This window comes from Schistocerca gregaria, chromosome 10, assembly GCF_023897955.1.
Source record: "Schistocerca gregaria isolate iqSchGreg1 chromosome 10, iqSchGreg1.2, whole genome shotgun sequence".
Taxonomy (NCBI): domain Eukaryota; kingdom Metazoa; phylum Arthropoda; class Insecta; order Orthoptera; family Acrididae; genus Schistocerca; species Schistocerca gregaria.
Window position 1 is genome coordinate 124902850 of NC_064929.1, and position 19740 is coordinate 124922589.

At 44.5% G+C, this 19740-nt stretch overlaps 1 protein-coding gene across 1 annotated transcript in view; it reads left to right on the forward strand.

Moving 5' to 3' along the window:
• Positions 1–19740, forward strand: part of LOC126293431 (ras-related protein Rab-8A) — a 246654-nt gene that overhangs the window by 185747 nt on the left and 41167 nt on the right. The window contains exon 3 of the mRNA XM_049986656.1: positions 8950–9088. Within this exon, the coding sequence (XP_049842613.1) occupies positions 8950–9088 (139 nt within the window). The remainder of the gene's footprint in view (positions 1–8949; positions 9089–19740) is intronic.

A 19740-nucleotide genomic window follows, 5' to 3' on the forward strand; every position in this document is an offset into this window, starting at 1 on the left:
CGATACAGTCTGGAACCGCGAGACCGCTATGGTCGCAGGTTCGAATCCTGCCTCGGGCATTAATGTGTGTGATGTCCTTAGGTTAGTTAGGTTTAAGTAGTTCTAAATTCTAGAGGACTGATGACCTCGGAAGTTGAGTCCCATAGTGCTCAGAGCCATTTGAATAGAGCAGTCAATAAGAAAGGAAGCTTTATTTTCTGAAATCTCAAGCTTCATGCTGTTGTGTGTCAAAAAGATGTCGACACTCTTGAAAGAATTTGATGAAGTAGTATATTAAACGTAATTCCGTATCTGTGCTGTGCCCGAATCTCGTCCGAGACAAAGCGAAATGGAACATCACTGTTTCGATACAATTAGTCCGTTCCAAGCACAAGGGGACTGAAACAGCGTTTTTTTTAAACAACGATACAATTTCTGTGGCTGGCTCGAGATCGAATCTGAAACATAGCCGTTTCGAAACACTGAAACAGTTCCACGTATCGATACACTGTATCGAAACATAGAAGCAGTGGCCAAGTCTAATTCCATCAACCATTTACATCTACATATCTATCCATACTCCGCAAGCCACCAGACAGTGTGTGGCGGAGGGTACCTTTAGTACCTCTATCGGTTCTCACTTCTATTCCAGTCTCGTATTGTTCGTGGAAAGAAGAATTGTCGGTATGCCTCTGTGTGGGCTCTAATCTCTCTGATTTTATCCTCATGGTCTCTTCGCGAGATGTACGCAGGAAGGAGCAATATACTGCTTGACTCCTCAGTGAAGGTATGTTCTCGAAACTTCAACAAAAGCCCGTACCAAGCTACTGAGTGTCTCTCCTGCAGAGTCTTCCACTGGAGTTTATCTATCATCTCCGTAACGCTTTCGCGATTACTAAATGATCCTGTAACGAAGCGCGCTGCTCTCCGTTGGATCTTCTCTATCTCTTCTATCAACCCTATCTGGTACGGATCCCACACTGCTGAGCAGTATTCAAGCAGCGGGCGAACAAGCGTACCGTAACCTTCTTCCTTTGTTTTCGGATTGCATTTCCTTAGGATTCTTTCAATGAATCTGAGTCTGGCATCTGCTTTACCGACGATCAACTTTATATGATCATTCCATTTTAAATCACTCCTAATGCGTACTCCCAGATAATTTATGGCATTAATCGCTTCCAGTTGCTGACCTGCTATTTGTAGCTGAATGATAAGGGATCTTTCTTTCTGTGTATTCGCAGCACATTACACTTGTCTACATTGAGATTCAATCGCCATTCCCTGCACCATGCGTCAATTCGCTGCAGATCCTCCTGCATTTCAGTACAATTTTCCATTGTTACAAGCTCTTGGTATACCACAGCATCATCCGCAAAAAGCCTCAGTGAACTTCCTATGTCATCCACACCTGTGGTGCAACCGGTCTTCGGCCTCTTCCCGGAGCGACGCTTAGTTCTCCAGCTGATTCGAAATTCATTATGCTCCCTAACCAAGGAGAGAGAGGGAACCCTTCTGTCATCCTTTGAGCTGGCGATATTCTCTTAAGTGCAGCTGCAGCATTACTGTTGTTTTTATAACAGATCTGCACCAATAACGTTACTGCTGTTCTTGCGATAGCGTAATCGGTACCCGCGCACGGGGTCCCGGGCTCGATTCACGCCGGAGTCAGGATTTTTCTTTTCCTCGAGATGACGGGGTGATTGTATCGTCTTCATCATCATGGTTCATCCCCATTACGGTTGGAGGAAGGCAGTGGCAAACCACCTCCGCTAGGACCTTGCCTAGTACAGCGGCAAGGAGTATGAGACTTCATCATTTTGACACGTCAACAAGTGCACTGTGACTGATCAGGTAAAAATGTAAAGAGCGTATGACTAGGTCCGACCGTTCGCCGGGTGCAAGTCTTTCGATTTGACGCCACTTCAGCGACTTGTGCGTCGATGGGGATGAAATGTTGATGATTAGGGCAACACAACACCCAGTCGCTGAGCGGAGAAAATCTCAGACCCAGCCGGGAATCGAACCCGGGACCTTAAGATTGGCATTCTGTCGCACAGACCACTCAACTACCGGGGGCGGACTACTCACAAGGAAACCTCCCCATTGCACCCCCCTCAGATTTACTTACAAGTTGGCACAGCTGATAGGCCTTGAAAAACTGAACACAGACCAATCGAGAAAACAGGTTCAAATGGTTCAAATGGCTCTGAGCACTATGGGACTTATCATCTATGGTCATCAGTCCCCTAGAACTTAGAACTACTTAAACCTAACTAGCCTAAGGACAGCACACAACACCCAGTCATCACGAGACAGAGAATATCCCTGACCCCGCCGGGAATCGAACCCGGGAACCCGGGCGTGGGAGAGAAAACAGGAAGAAGTTGTGTGGAACTATGAAAAAAATAAGCAAAAGATAGAAACTGAGTGGACTAAGATAGGCAACATCAAAGATAATGTGAGCTCAGGAGCGTCGTGGTCCCGTGGTTAGCGTGAGCAGCTGCGGAACCAGAGGTCCTTGGTTCAAGTCTTCCCTCGAGTGAAAAGTTTACGTTCTTTATTTTCGCAAAGTTATGAACTATCCGTTCGTTCATTGACGTCTCTGTGCGGTGTAATAAGTTTAGTGTCTCTGTTTTGCGACCGCACCGCAAAACCGTGCGATTAGTAGACGAAAGGACGTGCCTCTCCAATGGGAACCGAATTTTTGATGTGTGTATTTCGTTTGTGGCTTGGCATCCTAAAGTATACGAAAATTTCATTCGATCAACGAGTTGAATATGGACATATCGATGTTCCCATATTATTCTCGTGCCATAGATGTGTCGATGTTTTAGAGGATCTAACACGCCTACCACAACAAAGGTCAAAATTTAATAGTGGTGTTGCTTACGCTGCTAAATACTGCATTTTCGGGCAACAACAAAGTTATTATGTGGGAGGTGTCATTAGAGCACAGTTAATAAAGTCATTTCATGTAATAATGAATAAACCAGGCACTCATCTTTTCGTGTTTCCCACACTGGTCTCGTTGTAAAATCATGGCTCAATAGTCGAAAATCTAGGTGGTGGTGATTCCAAGCTCGGATGCAAAGAGGCCTAGATTTTATTCTGTGATATTCAAAAGTTTTGTTGATGCGCTTCACAGAACATTCTTGAAGATTACACTTTTGCAGGACAATGATGATGTAAAAAAGTAATCAGCACTCCGAATTTAAGTTACTCTTCTTCTTTATTACTTTTGCAGCAATATCACGTAACACACAAAACATCAATTCACAATACAAAACATACCTGAAAACATCTTCCTCGCTGTTAAACTTCACATTTTCTAAACTGGCTACAAAATGCGTCTTTCCAACATGACGTCCAAGACTTGACATTCTCAAGGTCCGACTCTCTAACTAACTAATAATCGTTTACGCGCCCAAAAATCAGAGTTACAAGTACGTCAAATATCATAGTGATAAAAGAAAGAATACACATAAGAATAATATCATTGCAATATAAACATATCGATTTATCGAAATACTTCTACATTAATGAAATCGAATCTGAATGTTGTCTCGGAAATATGTCAGCTACTTTACAGAAACACAGTAGAATATTGCTGGTATCGAGAGGTTCAGGTGAGCTGCCGTAATGGTTACGTAATTCAAGTACCATTACAAGGACTTAACATCGATGAATATGGATCATCCCTAGTATGGCAATTATTATAGTATACGTTGTTTTAGATGCATTCCGAAAAATTATTACTAAAGCATGCCAGTAGCTATCCCTCTGATTGCTGTCATCTCTCTATGTAAAAGGCAATGTCCTGCCTGAGTGACTCATCAGTGCCCGGCCCAAACCACTAAATACAGGAACTTGAAATTTGGGGAGGGTGTTGATCTTACACTGTAGGCGTCGTTTAACAAGGGAATTTTCGCAATTCCACCCCTGAGGCGCTGAAATGGGGATGAACATTTTTTTGAAAAAAAAAGGCAATTTTGAAGATAGAACTACGAAAATTGCTATTTGGTTTCGCAATCAGAAATTAAAATATACGTGTTTCAGCACTTTTGGAAAATCAACCCTGAAGGAGGGGTGAAATAGTGGGTGAAATTCTTTTGAAAATACACTACTAGCCATTAAAATTGCTACACCATGAATATGGCGTGCTACAGACGCGAAATTTAACCGTCAGGAAGAAGATGCTGTGATATGCAAATGATTAGCTTTTCAGAGCATTCACACAACGTTGGCGCCGGTGGCGACAACGTGTTGACATGAGGAAAGTTTCCAACCGATTTCTCATACACAAACAGCAGTTGACCGGCGTTGCCTGGTGAAACGTTGTTGTGATGCCTCGTGTAAGGAGGACAAATGAGTACCATCGCGTTTCCGACTTAGATAAAGGTCGGATTGTAGCCTATCGCGATTGCGATTTATCGTATCGCGACATTGCTGTTCGCGTTGGTCGAGATCCAATGACTGTTAGCAGAATATGGAATCGGTGGGTTCAGGAGGGCAATACGGAACGCCGTGCCGGATCCCAACGGCCTCGTATCACTAGCAGTCGAGATGACAGGCATCTTATCCGCACGGCTGTAACGGACCGTGTAGCCACGTCTCGATCCCTGAGTCAACAGATGGGGGACGTTTGCAAGACAACAACCATCTGCACAAACAGTTGACGACGTTTGCAGCGTCATGGACTATCAGCTCGGAGACCACGGCTGCGGTTACCCTTGACGCTACATCACAGACAGGTACGTCTGCGATGGTGTACTCAACGACGAACCTAGGTGCACAAATGGCAAAACGGCATTTTTTCGGATGAATCGAGATTCTGTTTACAGCATCATAATGATCACATCCGTGTTTGGCGACATCGCGGTGGACGCACATTGGAAGCGTGTATCGTCATCGTCATACTGCCCATGGGGTGCCATTGGTTACACGACTCGGCTATCTTTTGTTCTCATTGACGGCACTTTGAGCAGTGGACGTTACATTTCAGATGTGTTACGACCCGTGGCTCTACCCTCCATTCGATCCCTGCGAAACCCTACATTTCAGCACGATAATACACGACCGCAAGTTGCAGATCCTGTATGACCTTTCTGGATACATAAAATGTTCGACTGCTGCCCTAGCCAGCACATTCTCCAGATCTCTCACCAACTGAAAACGTCTGGTCAATGGTGGCCGAGCAACTGGCTTGTCACAATACGCCAGTCACTACTCTTGATGAAGTGTGGTATTGTGTTGGAGCTGCATGGGCAGCTGTACCTGTACACGCCATCCAAGCTCTGTTTGACTCAATGCCCAAGCGTATGAAGGCCGTTATTACAGCCAGAGGTGGTTGTTCTGGGTACTGATTTCACAGGATCTATGCACCCAACCTTCGTGAAAATGTAATCACATATCAGTTCTAGTATAATATATTTGTCCAATGAATAACCGTTTATCATCTGCATTTCTTCTTGGTGTAGCAATTTAATGGCCAGTAATGTAAAATGGTGGTAGTCAGGGCTCAGCAGATTTTAACAGCGGTTCAAAAGTATGTGAACGAAATAGAAAAGCTAAAGAAGGAACAGGAAGAGGTAAAACCCAAACCTAAGATCAATATTGGAATACCAAAGATCATAGCTACAAAGAAGTGCACGAGTCTTTGAGAGACAAGATGCTGAGAGACTGTTTCGCCTTTTTTGAGATTACGCCTGCCCACGTTGAGCAGCTCCTGACTAAAATTTCAGTTGGATGCCCCCTTAGTGCCTTTTCTTTACACCCCCCCTCCACTCTTTGGCCAGAACTTAATGAAAAAATTTGTCAGACCCGAAATTTTGGAGAGGCAGAGTGTGTTCGAAATAGATTTGAGTGAGAGGACAAATCTGTTAGTACTTCAGAAAGTGGACATTGGGTATGGAACCAGAACAGCTATGGCTCGATGTGATGTATCTCAGGAAGATATCTTGATGTTCTGAAATGAGTGTCGTACATACATGAAGAGTATGATATCCAATATTCTGGACAATTCACCCCTCCCATATTCCTTCACGAATGGCATCACATGTTTAGACCCAGAAGTGGTCATTAACTCTGACCTTGCAAGTGTAGCATTAACAAATCTGCACTCCATCGTCAGACCACGAGTGACCTATCGGGACCATCCCACCGCCGTGTCATCCTCGGTGGAGGATGCGGATAGGAGGGGCGTGGGTTCAACACACCACTCTCCCGGTCGTAAGATGGTATTCTTGACCGAAGCCGAGAGGTTCCTCAGTTGGTATTACGTGGCTAAGTGCACCCCGAATGGTCACCCATCCAAGCGCCGACCACGCCCGACAGCGCTTAACTTCGGTGATCTCACGGGAACCGGTGTAACCACTTACATTGCTTTGGCGGTCATGAGGCTGATTCCATTACTAGGGAATTCCAGAATCTCTTAGAGACTAGGACCACAAAGGAAATCCTGAAAGAATTTGATGCAAATCGTGATCGAACTGATAAATTCTGGATAACGATCATTGGGGATAAGAGGGGATACTAAAATTTGAAGAAACTTGTCAAGCTTGCTTACATACTCTTCCATGGTAATGCCAGTCTTGAAAGAGGTTTTTCTGGCAACTCCTCCATTCTTGTCGAAAATTTGAAAGAACCATCTCTCATAGCCCTTCATACTGTTAATGATGCAGTCACGGTTGCTGGTGGTGTTGGACCCGTACCCATCCGAAATGCACATAGTAGATGCAGTGTAGCACTAGCGGAGAAGAGGGCAGCTGAGAAGTCCTCAGATGAAAATGAGAGAAAGAGGAAAGATATTAATGAAAAGTTAAGAGTTACAAAAGAAAGAAACTAAACTTTTAGAAAGTGCTGATAGATTGCTCAGATCGAACAAGAAGTTATAGCATTAAAAATGCTTACCCATGATTTGAATTAGTGTTCACATATGTGTCATTACCAAACATTTGTTACTATTTTTCAATAACTATTGTGTTAAAATTGTATGTCAATTTTATTTCTAGAGGTGCTTGTGAAGAGTATAATTTATAATGAAGAAGATAATGCTTTTTTATACCCCTGTATGCTACCAACATCTATTTCTTCATAATGGAAATGTTTCAATAATAATGTTTTATTTCATTTTAAACCTGTTCTCATCTTGTAATTTTTTGTACATATTACTTTTGGCAGTTGAATTATTTTGTCAAACACTGGTATGCTTCTCTTTTTTTGAAATAAAACATTTATTTCAAGGGTTTTCTTCATTCAACTAGTACTAAAGCCCCCATTATGTTCCTATATATAGACAAGTTTGTTAGGGACTAAACACAACAAGACCATGGAAAAATACAAAAATTGACCTGGAAAACCTGGAAAAGTCAAGAAATTTTTTTCTTAACATCGCTGGACACCCTACTGACAACACAAAATGGCATGGACTCAACTAATATCTGAAGTAGTGCTGGAGGGAACTGACACCATGGATTTTGCAGGGCTGTCCATAAATCCGTAAGAGTACCAGGGAGTGGAGATATCTTCTAAACAGCGCGTTGAAAGGCACCCTAGTTATTCTCAACAATGTTCATGTCTGGGGAGTCTGGTGGCCAGCGGAAGTGTTTAAACTCAAAAGAGAGTTCCTGGAGCCACTCTGTAGCAATTCTGTCGCATTGTCCTGCTGGAATTGCCCAAGTCCATTCGAATGCACAGTGGAACGAATGACTGCAGATGATCAGACAGGCCGCTTACATACGTAACAGGGGTCCCATATCACTCCAGCTGCACACATCCCACAGCATTACAGAGCCTCCACCAGCTTGAACAGTTCCTTGCTGACACACATGGATTTGTGAGGCTGTCTCCATACCCACACACATCCATCCACTTGATAAAATTTGAAGTGAGACTCGTCCAACTAGGCAACATGTTCCCAGTCATCAATGGTCCAACGTCTGTGTTGACAGGCCCAGTCGAGGTGTAAAGCTTTGCATCGTACAGTCATCAAGGATACACAAGTGGTCCTCCAGTTCCAAAACCCATACCGATGATGTTTCATTGAATGGTTCACACCACACTGACACTTGTTGATGGCCCAGCATCGAAATCTGCAGCAATTTGCGGAAATATTGCACTTCTGTCGCTGCACAGGTCCATCCACTCGATACAATTTGAAGCGAGACTCCTCCGACCAGGCAACATGTTCCCAGTCATCGAAGGTCCAACGTCGTTGTTGACAGGCCCAGTCGAGGTGTAAAGCTTTGCGTCGTGCAGTCATCAAGGATACATGAGTGGGCTCTCGGCTCCAGAAAGCTATACTGATGATGTTTCGATGAATGGTTCGCACACTGGCACTTCTTGATGGTCCAGCATCGAAATCTGCACCAATTTGAAGAAGAGTTGCACTTCTGTCACATTGCACAATTCTCTTCAGTCGTCACTGGTCCCTTTCCAGCAGGATCTTTTTCCGGCCGCAACGATGTCAAAGATTTGTTATTTTACCGGATTCCTGATATTCACGCTACAGTCGTGAAATGGTCGTATGGGAAAATCCCCACTTCATAGACACCTTGGAGATGCTGTGTCCTATTGCTCGTGATCCTGTTTACATATTTCTGTATTTGAATACACATGCCTATACCAGTTTCTTTGGCATTCCATCACGATTGTTTATGTCTTGTATGTATGTATCTACATCTTCAGAATAAATTCTAGACATGTATGCTTCTGGCATTGTATTATTACTTCCACAGGAATCCTGCCATTATGCTGATTTCCACCAACTGTACATCTATTTCTTTTACTGCGGTAATAGTTTTTAAACAATGACGGCTGTTCGTTTCAAATTTTTTTAGGAGTCCTGCAGTGTAAATGTGGCCGCGCTTCGGTGCCAGCGGCTGCAGCAAGTGTTGACTCTGTAAAGATGTTGCATTTGGGTAGAGTCTTTCTGGACGACCGCTGACGGGCGACTGTTTACCTGTGTTGCAGGGACACGGCGGGCCAGGAGCGGTTTCGCACTCTGACGACGGCCTACTACCGCGGCGCCATGGGCATCCTGCTCATGTATGACGTCACCAGCATGGAGTCCTTCAACCACCTGTCGTATTGGCTGCGAAACATACAGGAGGTGAGGCAGGCTTGCACGTGTTCCCCAAACCCAAGGCCGGTACAGGAAACGTTTCTCCACACGAGCGACACGTCATTTGTCTCCCCCCCACCCCTCGAATCTCCCTCAGATGTACGTAATCTTTTGTCGGGTTTTTGATAAGACCGTGAAAAAGAATTGTTTTCCTTCTTTTAAAATAACTGCTGCATGGACATCGCTCTGTAACAGAAACAAATGCCTAAATTTTATTCTATTGCTAAATACAGGGTGACACAGTATAACAGGAATGTTTGAAATGAGTAGTGGCAGCCACGGACAGGTGGCAGCACTGCAGGTTCGTGACCGTTAGCGAGTAAACAGTGCCGCCATTTCAGTAATCATGGCTCGGTGGAACGGACAACAGCGTGCATAAACCGTAAAAATGTTTTATACGAGGGTCACTCCAAAAGAAATGCACACTATGTTTTATTAAAATCCGTCTTTTATTCTACATGTTTGAAAGTTTTACATTGTGTAGATACATCCTTTAGGAACAATATTTTCATTTCTTCACATAATTTCCATCCCTTTGTCTTACACCATCTTCGAACCAGCACCTGTAAACCCGCATCGTAAAATTCTGGCCCAACCTGTTGGAGCCACTTTTTGGCAGCGTGCACAAGGGAGTCATCATCTTCAAACCTTGTTCCACGAAGAGAATCTTTCAGTTTCCCAAAGAGATGATAGTCACATGGAGCCAGGTTTCAGTGTTGTCCATCCAAGTTTTGTGATCGCTTCCATGGTTTTTTGACTGATACGTGGCCGTGCATTGTCGTGCAACAGCAAAACGTACAGCTTTTGCCGATGTGGTCAAACACGACTCAGTCGAGCTTGAAGTTTCGTCAGTGTTGTCACATGTTCATCAGACTTTATAGTGGTTCCACTTGGCACGATGTCCACAAGCAAGAGTCCTTCGGAATCGAAAAACACTATAGTCATAACTTTTCCAGCACAAGGTGTGGTTTTGAATTTTTTTTTACTTGGGTGAATTTGCAAATGCCACTCCATTGATTGCCTCTTCGTCTTTGGTGAAAAATGAAGGAGCCATCTTTCATCACTTGTCACATTCTTCCAAGAAATTCATCTCTACCATTCTCATACTGACGAACATCAAGTGTAGCAGGCATCTTGAAGACATCCTGTGATGGCGCCACTCACGGGAACAGACTGAACTAAGTTTCAAAACAAGTGGGAAGGATGTATATACACACTGTAAAATTTTCACACATGCAGAATGAAAACTGAATTTTTACAAAAATATTGTGCATTTCTTTGTGACCCTCGTAAAAACAATGATAATTTGGTAGTGGCGCAGAGGGTGTTTCACGTTTTTATAATCTAGGATGTTATGATGCTGTTCCGTCGAAACATGCCATAAAATGTTGGATTAATAACTTGGAAGAGACTGGACCTACCCTCAAGAATAAAACAACAGGAGTATGCATTCTCCAGCGAACACATGTACGCGAGTCTCTATTACAGAGCCCACGGCGTTCAATTCGTAAGTGAGCAGCAGTGCTTGGAATGTCCCAGGAGAGTGTTTGCAGAATTCTTCGTCTCCATTTAAAATTTCATCCGTACGAACTATAGATGTTCCAACAATTGAAGGACAATGATTACGATTAAGATTCTGTCAACAAAAGATAAGACGATGAATTTCAAAACAAGCTGTAGATGTGAGATGAGGCACATTTTCATCTCACAGGTTGTGTGAATAAACAGAACTACCGTCATTGGGTAAACACAAATCCTAATGACGTTCATGATCGCTCTTTACACACTAGTAAGTGACAGTATGCCGTGGTGTTTCGTCACATGGGATTATCGGACCGTATTTTTTCGGAAGTGAACATGGAAACACAATGACTGTCAATGCCGATCGTTACATGGAGATGTTATGAACTTTCATTACACCTGCATTGAACAACTTTCCAAAGGTTCGAGAAGCCTGGTTTCAACAGGATGGAGCAACGTCACACACTGCACGGCAATCAATGGCATATGTGCGGCAGTTGTTCGGCAACCGTGTGGTCTCACGATTCGATAACATTCCCTGGCCCCTAGATCGCCAGATTTATCCGTTTGCGATTTTATCTTGTGGGCCTGCCTTAATAGCAAAGTCTACACGACTCGATCAAGAACCCTGGATGAGATAAAACAGAGAATTTGGGATACAATTCACAGTATCCCAGCTGAGTGTTGCAGCGGTCCATGGGGAATCTCAACAGCACGTTTCACGAATGTATTCGTACACGAGGGCGCCATCAAAAGGACATAAGTTTTTGAAAATGAAAAATGCAATCAAGGTTTCGTAAATGGCAAAGTTGTAAGTATTACTATGAATGCAATTTCTTTCCTTCATCACTTATAATTTTATTGGAGTGTGGAAATGTTCCCATTTTTCTGTATAACCCTGTGTTAAGAGAAGAAACAATCATTTCTATTTGAAACCGTTCCTGAGATAATTAAAAGCTGTTAGTGAAAAAGAAATGTTGTACACTGCCAGAAAACAAGAAACGCTCTTAAGAGATCATTTGATTTACAGGTGAGGTGACAGGTAGCTCATCATTGTACGAGTATACAATAGAAAACTCAGATCGAATGAAACACACATTCCACAGCAAAGGATGCCAAACAGTCGCATCAATACCCAGCGTATGCTCTTCTGCACGCAACGACAGCGTATGTTCTCGCATTCAAACGATCATAAAGGTGCCAAATGGCATCCTGAAGTCGACTGTCTTAAGCATTTTGACCTTCTATTGCAGTTCGGCAACTGTCCTTGCGGGTTTTGGAGAACTAATAATTTTCCACTCGTCCGTGTCCTGCACGTGTTCAGTTAGCGAGAGGTGACATGATCCTGCCAGCCGGGGTACTTGTTATGCAGCACAAAGAGCAGATTCCATTGCAGCAGCCATACGTGGTCGTGCATTGTTCTGCTGAAAAAAATCGTGCATTGTCCTGCTGAAAAAGCACATCACCTTCCTCTTGAAGAAATGGCACTAGCATGAGATAACAATCTGTGCAATGTACTTACTGGTTACTTTACCCTGCAGTGCTTTTTTTGTGCAAATACAGTTTTTTTAAAGGGAACAGTACCTGTTGACATTAACAAACTGAAAATAGTATAAATTGGACTGCTATGGTTTTTGTTGCAGGATTCTAGTGCAAGTAGTTTACAAGGTATTTTATTTTGAAAAGTTCCCATACTGACACTTATTTGTGACATTCAGCCCACGTAGTTGCTAGGTGTGACATTGTTATGTTTGCTTACAGTGCATCGCGACTTGCTAGTCAGTGGCTGACAGAACAAAGAGTAGGTCGTGAGTGGACGATGGGATTTACTAATGCTCATAGTGTATGAAGAGTGTAGGAAGAATGCAGTTCATTCTTGTATGGTGTGTGTGGCAAGATATCACAAAATACGTCAACCATCTCGACTATATTTCTCAAACTCTTCAACAAGTTACGTGAAAGTGGTACTGTAACACCTACACAACTTAACAAAAGGAAACAAGTGATGATAGAAGAGAGGGAAATTAATGTTCTTGCTGCTCTTGCAGTTGATTCAAACGTTTGCTGCCACGCAATCGCACGAGGAAGTGGCATCATGGCCACATAAATCGTCAACACGTGCATTCTTGGTGTGTTGATAATCCCCATTGGCTTTGTCAGGTGGAACGTCAGTGTCGATGGAGTATAAACGTGTGATGTGGCATAGTTAACCGACAGCTAATAGGCCTGTTTTTCATAAACATAACACTGAACTCGCACAAATATCGCAGCCTACTAACAAACCATCTTCCACGGATGCTAGATGACGTTCCTTTGCAGACTAGAAGCACCCCATGGTACCAGCATGATGGCTGTCCAGCACATAGTGCACGAATTACTACAACATATCTTCAAGAATTGTTACCATATCATTGGGTTGGACACAAAGGAGTTATATATTCGCTGCTCCATCCGCCGCATTTGACGCATGTAGACTTTTATGTGTGGGGGAAGATGAAAGACACTGTCTTCAAGGATATAACTACTGTAGGATATAACAAGGGGTAAAAAAAAAAAAAAAAAAAATACTGCGGCCTGCACAGACATCGCTGCTGAAATGCAGCAGTCGTTCCTTACCAGACTGGAATCGTGGTCATTTTCAACACAACCTGTGATCAGTTGTCTCTTTAATGGTCAGAATCCACGCAACTAGTGTATGCACTTGTGATGGTCTTCAGTGTGTGCTACCACTTTTCAAAATACAATACATCGCAAACCACTGGCACTAACATTGGGCAACAAATACCACGAGAGACCAGGTTACCCGACTTTGTTCCATTTAACGGGTATATGCTTGCACACAAAATACACTTTCGAAGTATTATTACAGTTGTTTATTGGCTAACAACACGAGCCCCTGACTACCAATCCATACTGTGGAAACTGCACCCCAATAACACTTTTCATCTCCAGAACATTTGAGGCGCAAGTTTTAGGTGATTCGCGCTGTATATGCAGACTGAAGTGCTGAATGAAAATTTGCGCAAAGGCTGGGATTCGAATCTGTGAATGGAAATTTGGATCTAGAAGGGGAGCTTTCTAGGATTGTTTGTGCAGTTGTGCAATTCCGCTGTGACAGGGCGCCGTTTGGTTAGTGTATCTACGTAGTGAGCAGAAGACTCGAGTTGTTGAAAAGTTGTCTGGAACCATACAGTTTTATTTGACTGAAGAATAAAAGTTATTGTATATAATGTAGACTTCTTTTTAGAATAAAAAAATAAACTCCTTCAGAACAGACCATGAAGGCCCAACGGTACCGTCCGGCCGCCGTGTCATCCTAAGACCAAAGGCGTCGCTGCATGTGAATATGGAGGGGTACATGGTCAGGACACCACCCTCCCAGTCGTATGTCAGTTTCTGAGACCAGAGCCGCTACTTCTCAATTCATGTAGCTCCTCAGTTTGCCTCACAAGGGCTGAGTGCACCACGTGTTTTCAGATTGTATACTTTTAAAGTTGTGACTGCTAGGTTTCAATGCTTGAGATCGATACCTACTGATATATCATACACTACTGACCATTAAAATTGCTACACCAAGAAGAAATGCAGACGATAAACGGGTATTCATTGGACAAATATATTATACTAGAACTGACATGTGATTACATTTTCACGCTATTTAGGTGCATAGATCCTGAGAAATTAGTAGCCAGAACAACCATCTCTGGCCGTAATAACGGCCTTGATACGCCTGGGCATTGAGTCAAACAGAGCTTGGATGGCGTATACAGGTACAGCTGCCCAAGAAGCTTGAACACGATACCACAGTTCGTCAAGAGTTGTGACTGGCATACTGTGACGAGCCAGTTGCTCGTCCACCATTGACCTGACGTTTTCAGTTGTTGAGAGATCTGGAGAATGTGCTGTCCAGGCCAGCAGTCGAACATTTTCTATATCCGGAAAGACCCGTACAGCACCTGCAACATGCGGTCGTGCATTGTCCTGCTGAAATGTAAGGTTTCGCAGGGATCGAATGAAGGGTAGAGCCACTTGTCGTAACACATCTGAAATATAACGTCCACTATTCAAAGTGCCGTCAATGCGAACAAGAGGTGACCAGGACGTGTAACCAGTGGCACCCTATACCATCACGCCGCGTGATACGCCAGTATGGCGATGACGAGTGCATGCTTCCAATTTGCGTTCACCGCGATGTCGCCAAACACGAATGGGACCATTATGATGCTGTAAACAGAACCTGGATTCATCCGAAAAAATGACGTTTTGCCATTCGTGCACCCAGGGTCGTCGTTGAGTACACCATCGTAGACGTTCCTGTCTGTGATGCAGCCTCAAGGGTAACCGCAGCCGTGGTCCACAAGCTGATAGTCCATGATGCTGCAAACATCGTCGAACTGTTCGTACAGATGGTTGTTTGTCTCGCAAACGTCCCCATCTGTTGACTCAGGTATCGAGACATGGGTACACGATCCGATACAGTCATGCGGATAAGATGCCTGTCATCTCGACTGCTAGTGATACGAGGCCGTTGGGATCTAGCACGGCGTTCCGTATTACGCTCTTGAACCCACCGATTCCATATTCTGCTAACAGTAATTGGATCTCGACCAACGGTAGCAATGTCATGATACGATAAACCACAATTGTGATAGGCTACAGTCCGACCTTCATCAAGTCGGAAAGGTGATGGTACGCATTTCTCCTCCTTACACGAGGCATCACAACATCGTTTCACCAGGCAACGCCGGTCAACTGCTGTTTGTGTATGAGAAAGCGGTTGGAAACTTTCGTCATGTCAGCACGCTGTAGGTGTCGCCACCGGCGCCAAACTCGTGTGAATGCTCTGAAAAGCTAATCATTTGCATATCACAGCATCTTCTTCCTGTCGGTTAAATTTCGCGTTTGTAGCTCGTCATCTTCGTGGTGTAGCAATTTTAATGGCCATTAGTGTAGTAAAAGTAGAGAACTATATTTGCAGAAAGATTTTATTTTACATTCAGGAATCTCTGTCAACATCCACTGACAAGATTTAAATAATTTATATAACTAAATTTGCATGGTATCGAAAAGTTCAGTAATTGAACAAAAGTTCCGACAAGATTGGATTCATTATAACCTGTACTTCCACTGAATATTTGGTAGTAAACGTTGGCACCATGACAACTATGCCTTACGTGAAAATTATCGCGGACCACTTACATTCCTTCATTCTTCATGTCTTCCCCGATGGTGGTGGCATCTTTCAGTGGGATAACTGTCCCTGTGGCGAGGTCAGAATCGCACTATGGAGGTTTGTGGAGCATGATAGTAAACACAAGTTGATGTCTCGACTACCAAAGCCGCCCGATGTGACCCTGGCAGAAGACATCTGTGATGGTACAGAAGACCAGCTCTGCTTCCATAATCTGTCAGCCCTTAATTTACAGGAATTCCATGACTGGTGCGGCTTCGTGTGGTGTCACACACCTGCGGAAACCTACCAAGAACTTATTGAATGAACGAGAACCATAGCTATCATGTTTTGGCTGTTTGGTGTAGAGCGTTATTGACAGCCGTTCTTGTGCTGAAAAAAAAAGGTTCAAATGGCTCTGAGCACTATGGGACTTAACATCTGAGGTCATCAGTCCCCTAGACTTAGAACTACTTAAACCTAACTAACCTAAGGACATCACAAACATCCATGCTCGAGGCAGGATTCGAACCTGCGACCGTAGCGGTCGCGCGGTTCCGGACTGAGACTTGTGCTGAACACCCTATAGCAGAGCTCATGGTGTTCGAAGATTATTCTGGTACACTACACATATTCTACTGTACGGTGGCTTGCAAAGTATTTGTGTAGACGTAGTGGCCTGCTCCAAGGGTAGTCATTCATTGAAATAGTGGTGCAGTACTGAAGGTCTGAGAGGAGAGCAGACTCCGCTATACTCCTCAGTCATCAAGTTATTTCACCGTGCACACTGCTGTTGTGTTTGCATGTGCTGACATTTGCGTTTTAAGCCTATCCATGGCATACTGTATACTCTGATGATGAGATATACATTAACAGTCAGCTTGTCAATAACATGTCACTCCACCTTTAGCACATAATACAGTGGTGTTTGTGCGTGGCATGGATTCGACAAGTCCCCAGTATGTTTCTGGAGGTATGTGGTCCCAGATATCTATGCACAGCCCATCCATGTCTCGTAAACTGCGGGCCAGTGGTTTGTGAATGCTGAACTGACACCCCCATAACATCCCCCGTCTTCCTTCAGGTTGAGATCTGATGAATTTTGTGCCCAGGACTTCCACCCCAATTCACTATCATGCTCCTGGAACCACTGTAGTAAGATTATGGGCTTCAGACAAAGGCTATTGTCCTGCTGGAAAATGCCATTGCCGTTGGGGATGACAGAGTGTCAAGGGATGCAGATGGCCAGCAACAATATTCACGTACTCCACAGATTTCTGGTTGCTGCAATTGCTACCACAAGTTCCACAGAAGTCCATGTCAATGTTCCCAATAGCACAATATTGCCTCCACCAGCCTGTGTCAGTGAGACGGTGCATGTTTCGAACTTGCCTGGATGAAAGCCTATCTTGGCATGACCGTCAATCTGGTGCAATGAGAAACGCAATTCGTCAGATCGAGTGAGTCATCTCTACTGGTCCAACGTCAATGACTCAGTACCCGCAGCAATCTCAATTGACAATGTCATTGCATCAGTGCGGGAACATGCAGAGATCACTTGCTGCAGAGCTTCATGCTCGACAGTTTGCAGTGAATGGTGTGCTCTGAAACGGTTACGCCTGCTGTGACACTGTACTCTGTCATCAGATCTGCCACAGATTGCCACTTATCCTGCATTACAGAGTGGGCGAGACTCCGACCTACATGTACTGTGGAGAAGTGTGGATGTCTGACGCTCATCCCCTAGTCACGGTCTCACCATTGGTCCACCAGTTTCCTTAGACCCTCAAAACAGCAGCACACAAACAGCCGACCAGCTTTGTCATTTCTGAGGTGCTCATTTGCAGCTACAGGGCCGTAATGGCATGCCCTTTATCAGAGTCACTTACGTCAGTATTATGAAAAGGAAAATTGCTACTCACCATACAGCAGAGATCCGCCCACATCAAACCTACTAACCACCAGCAATACCTCCACTTGGACAACTGCCACCCCTTCCATAGCAAGATGTCTCTTCCGTACAGCCTGTGGTCATCACACCTGCAGTGACAAGTGGTCCCTCTTGAAAGATACCCAGACTCTCACTGAAGCCTTCACGTACCATTCTCCTCCCAAGCTTGTACAAAAACAAATCTCCCATGCTATATATTTCCAGTCTCCTACCACCTCCCAAAGTTCCTCTGTCCAGTCACAGAGGAGTATTACCCTCGTAACTCAGTACCACCCAGGACTGGGGCAACTGAATTACTTTCTCCGCCAGTGTTTCGACTACTTTTCGTTGTGACCTGAAATGAGAAATGTCCTGCCCACTATCCTTCCCACCCCTCTCACAGTGGTATTCTGCTGTCCACCAAACCTGCACCTGTCCTTAGACAACCCCTGCTCCCAGCTCCATACCTCATGGCTCATACCCCCATAATAGACCTAGATGGGAGACTTATACGTCCTCCCACCACCACCTACTCCAGTCCGGTCACTAACATCACCTATCCCGTCAAAGGCAGCGCTGCCTGTGAAACCAGTCATGTGATCTACAAGCTAAGCTGAAACCACTGTGCTGCAATCTATGTAGGCGTGACAACCAACAAGCTGTCTGTCCGCACGAATGGCCACCGTCAAACTGTGGCCTAAATACAAGTGGACCACCCTGTTGCTGAACACGCTGCCAAACATGATATCCCTCATCTCAATGACTGCTTCAGAGCCTGTGGCATATGGACCCTTCCCACCAACACCAGCTTTTCTGAATTGCGCAGGTGGGTACTTTCACTGCAATACATCCTACATTCCTGTAACTGTCCTCACTCATCCAGCCCCATCCCTGTTCCCATTCCAGCACTACACAGCCATCATTCCACCATCACATCGAGTCTTTTTATTTCTCTCCTTCTCTGCTACTTACGCCCCACTTCTCCTCTGCCCTCCATCTAGCCTGCAGCCACCCCCACCATACTGTCCCTCCCCCTCCCCCCACAGTCTCCTCCTTACCCCCACTCAATCACCACTCCCATCATGAACTCATGTTGCTGTTCACAGTGTGTTTTAAGTTGCCTGAGACTGCAGTCATGTGCGAGTTGCATATGCGTGTGTGTGTGTGTGTGTGTGTGTGTGTGTGTGTGTGTGTGTGTGTGTGTTGTCTGTTGTTGACTAAGGCTTTAATGACAAAAAACTTTATTTCTGACAATCTTTTTGCTGAAACTTGAAACTTCCTGGCAGATTAAAACTGTGTGCCCGACCGAGACTCGAACTCGGGACCTTTGCCTTTCGCGGGCAAGTGCTCTACCATCTGAGCTACCGAAGCACGACTCACGCCCGGTACTCACAGCTTTACTTCTGCCAGTCTCTCGTGTCCTACCTTCCAAACTTTACAGAAGCTCTCCTGCAAACCTTGCAGAACTAGCACTCCTGAAAGAAAGGATATTGAGGAGACATGGCTTAGCCACAGCCTGGGGGAGGTTTCCAGAATGAGATTTTCACTCTGCAGCGGAGTGTGTGCTGATATGAAACTTCCTGGCAGATTAAAACTGTGTGCCCGACCGAGACTCGAACTCGGGACCTTTGCCTTTCGCGGGCAAGTGCTCTACCATCTGAGTTACCGAAGCATGACTCACACCTGGTACTCACAGCTTTACTTCTGCCAGTCTTTTTGTTGTGCCTGTCGTGACTCAGCATCTCAGCTGTATAGTAAGTAACAACTTACCTATTCATAATATTATTATGTTCGATCCTGGATTTTCCATTGTTTCACTTATGCCAATGTGTTTCCCCACTTGCAGTCTGTATCATCACTAGAATGATTCCACATTTGTGTCACTTGCACTTGTGTACTTTCCTTACCACATCACGTGCTTGCTGTGCCACCGTGTCTTCAGTCTCGAGATGCGCAGTGATCATTATGTTTAGGCTTATCAGTGTAGGTAAAGTTCTGCAAAGCATTACTCCATTGCAT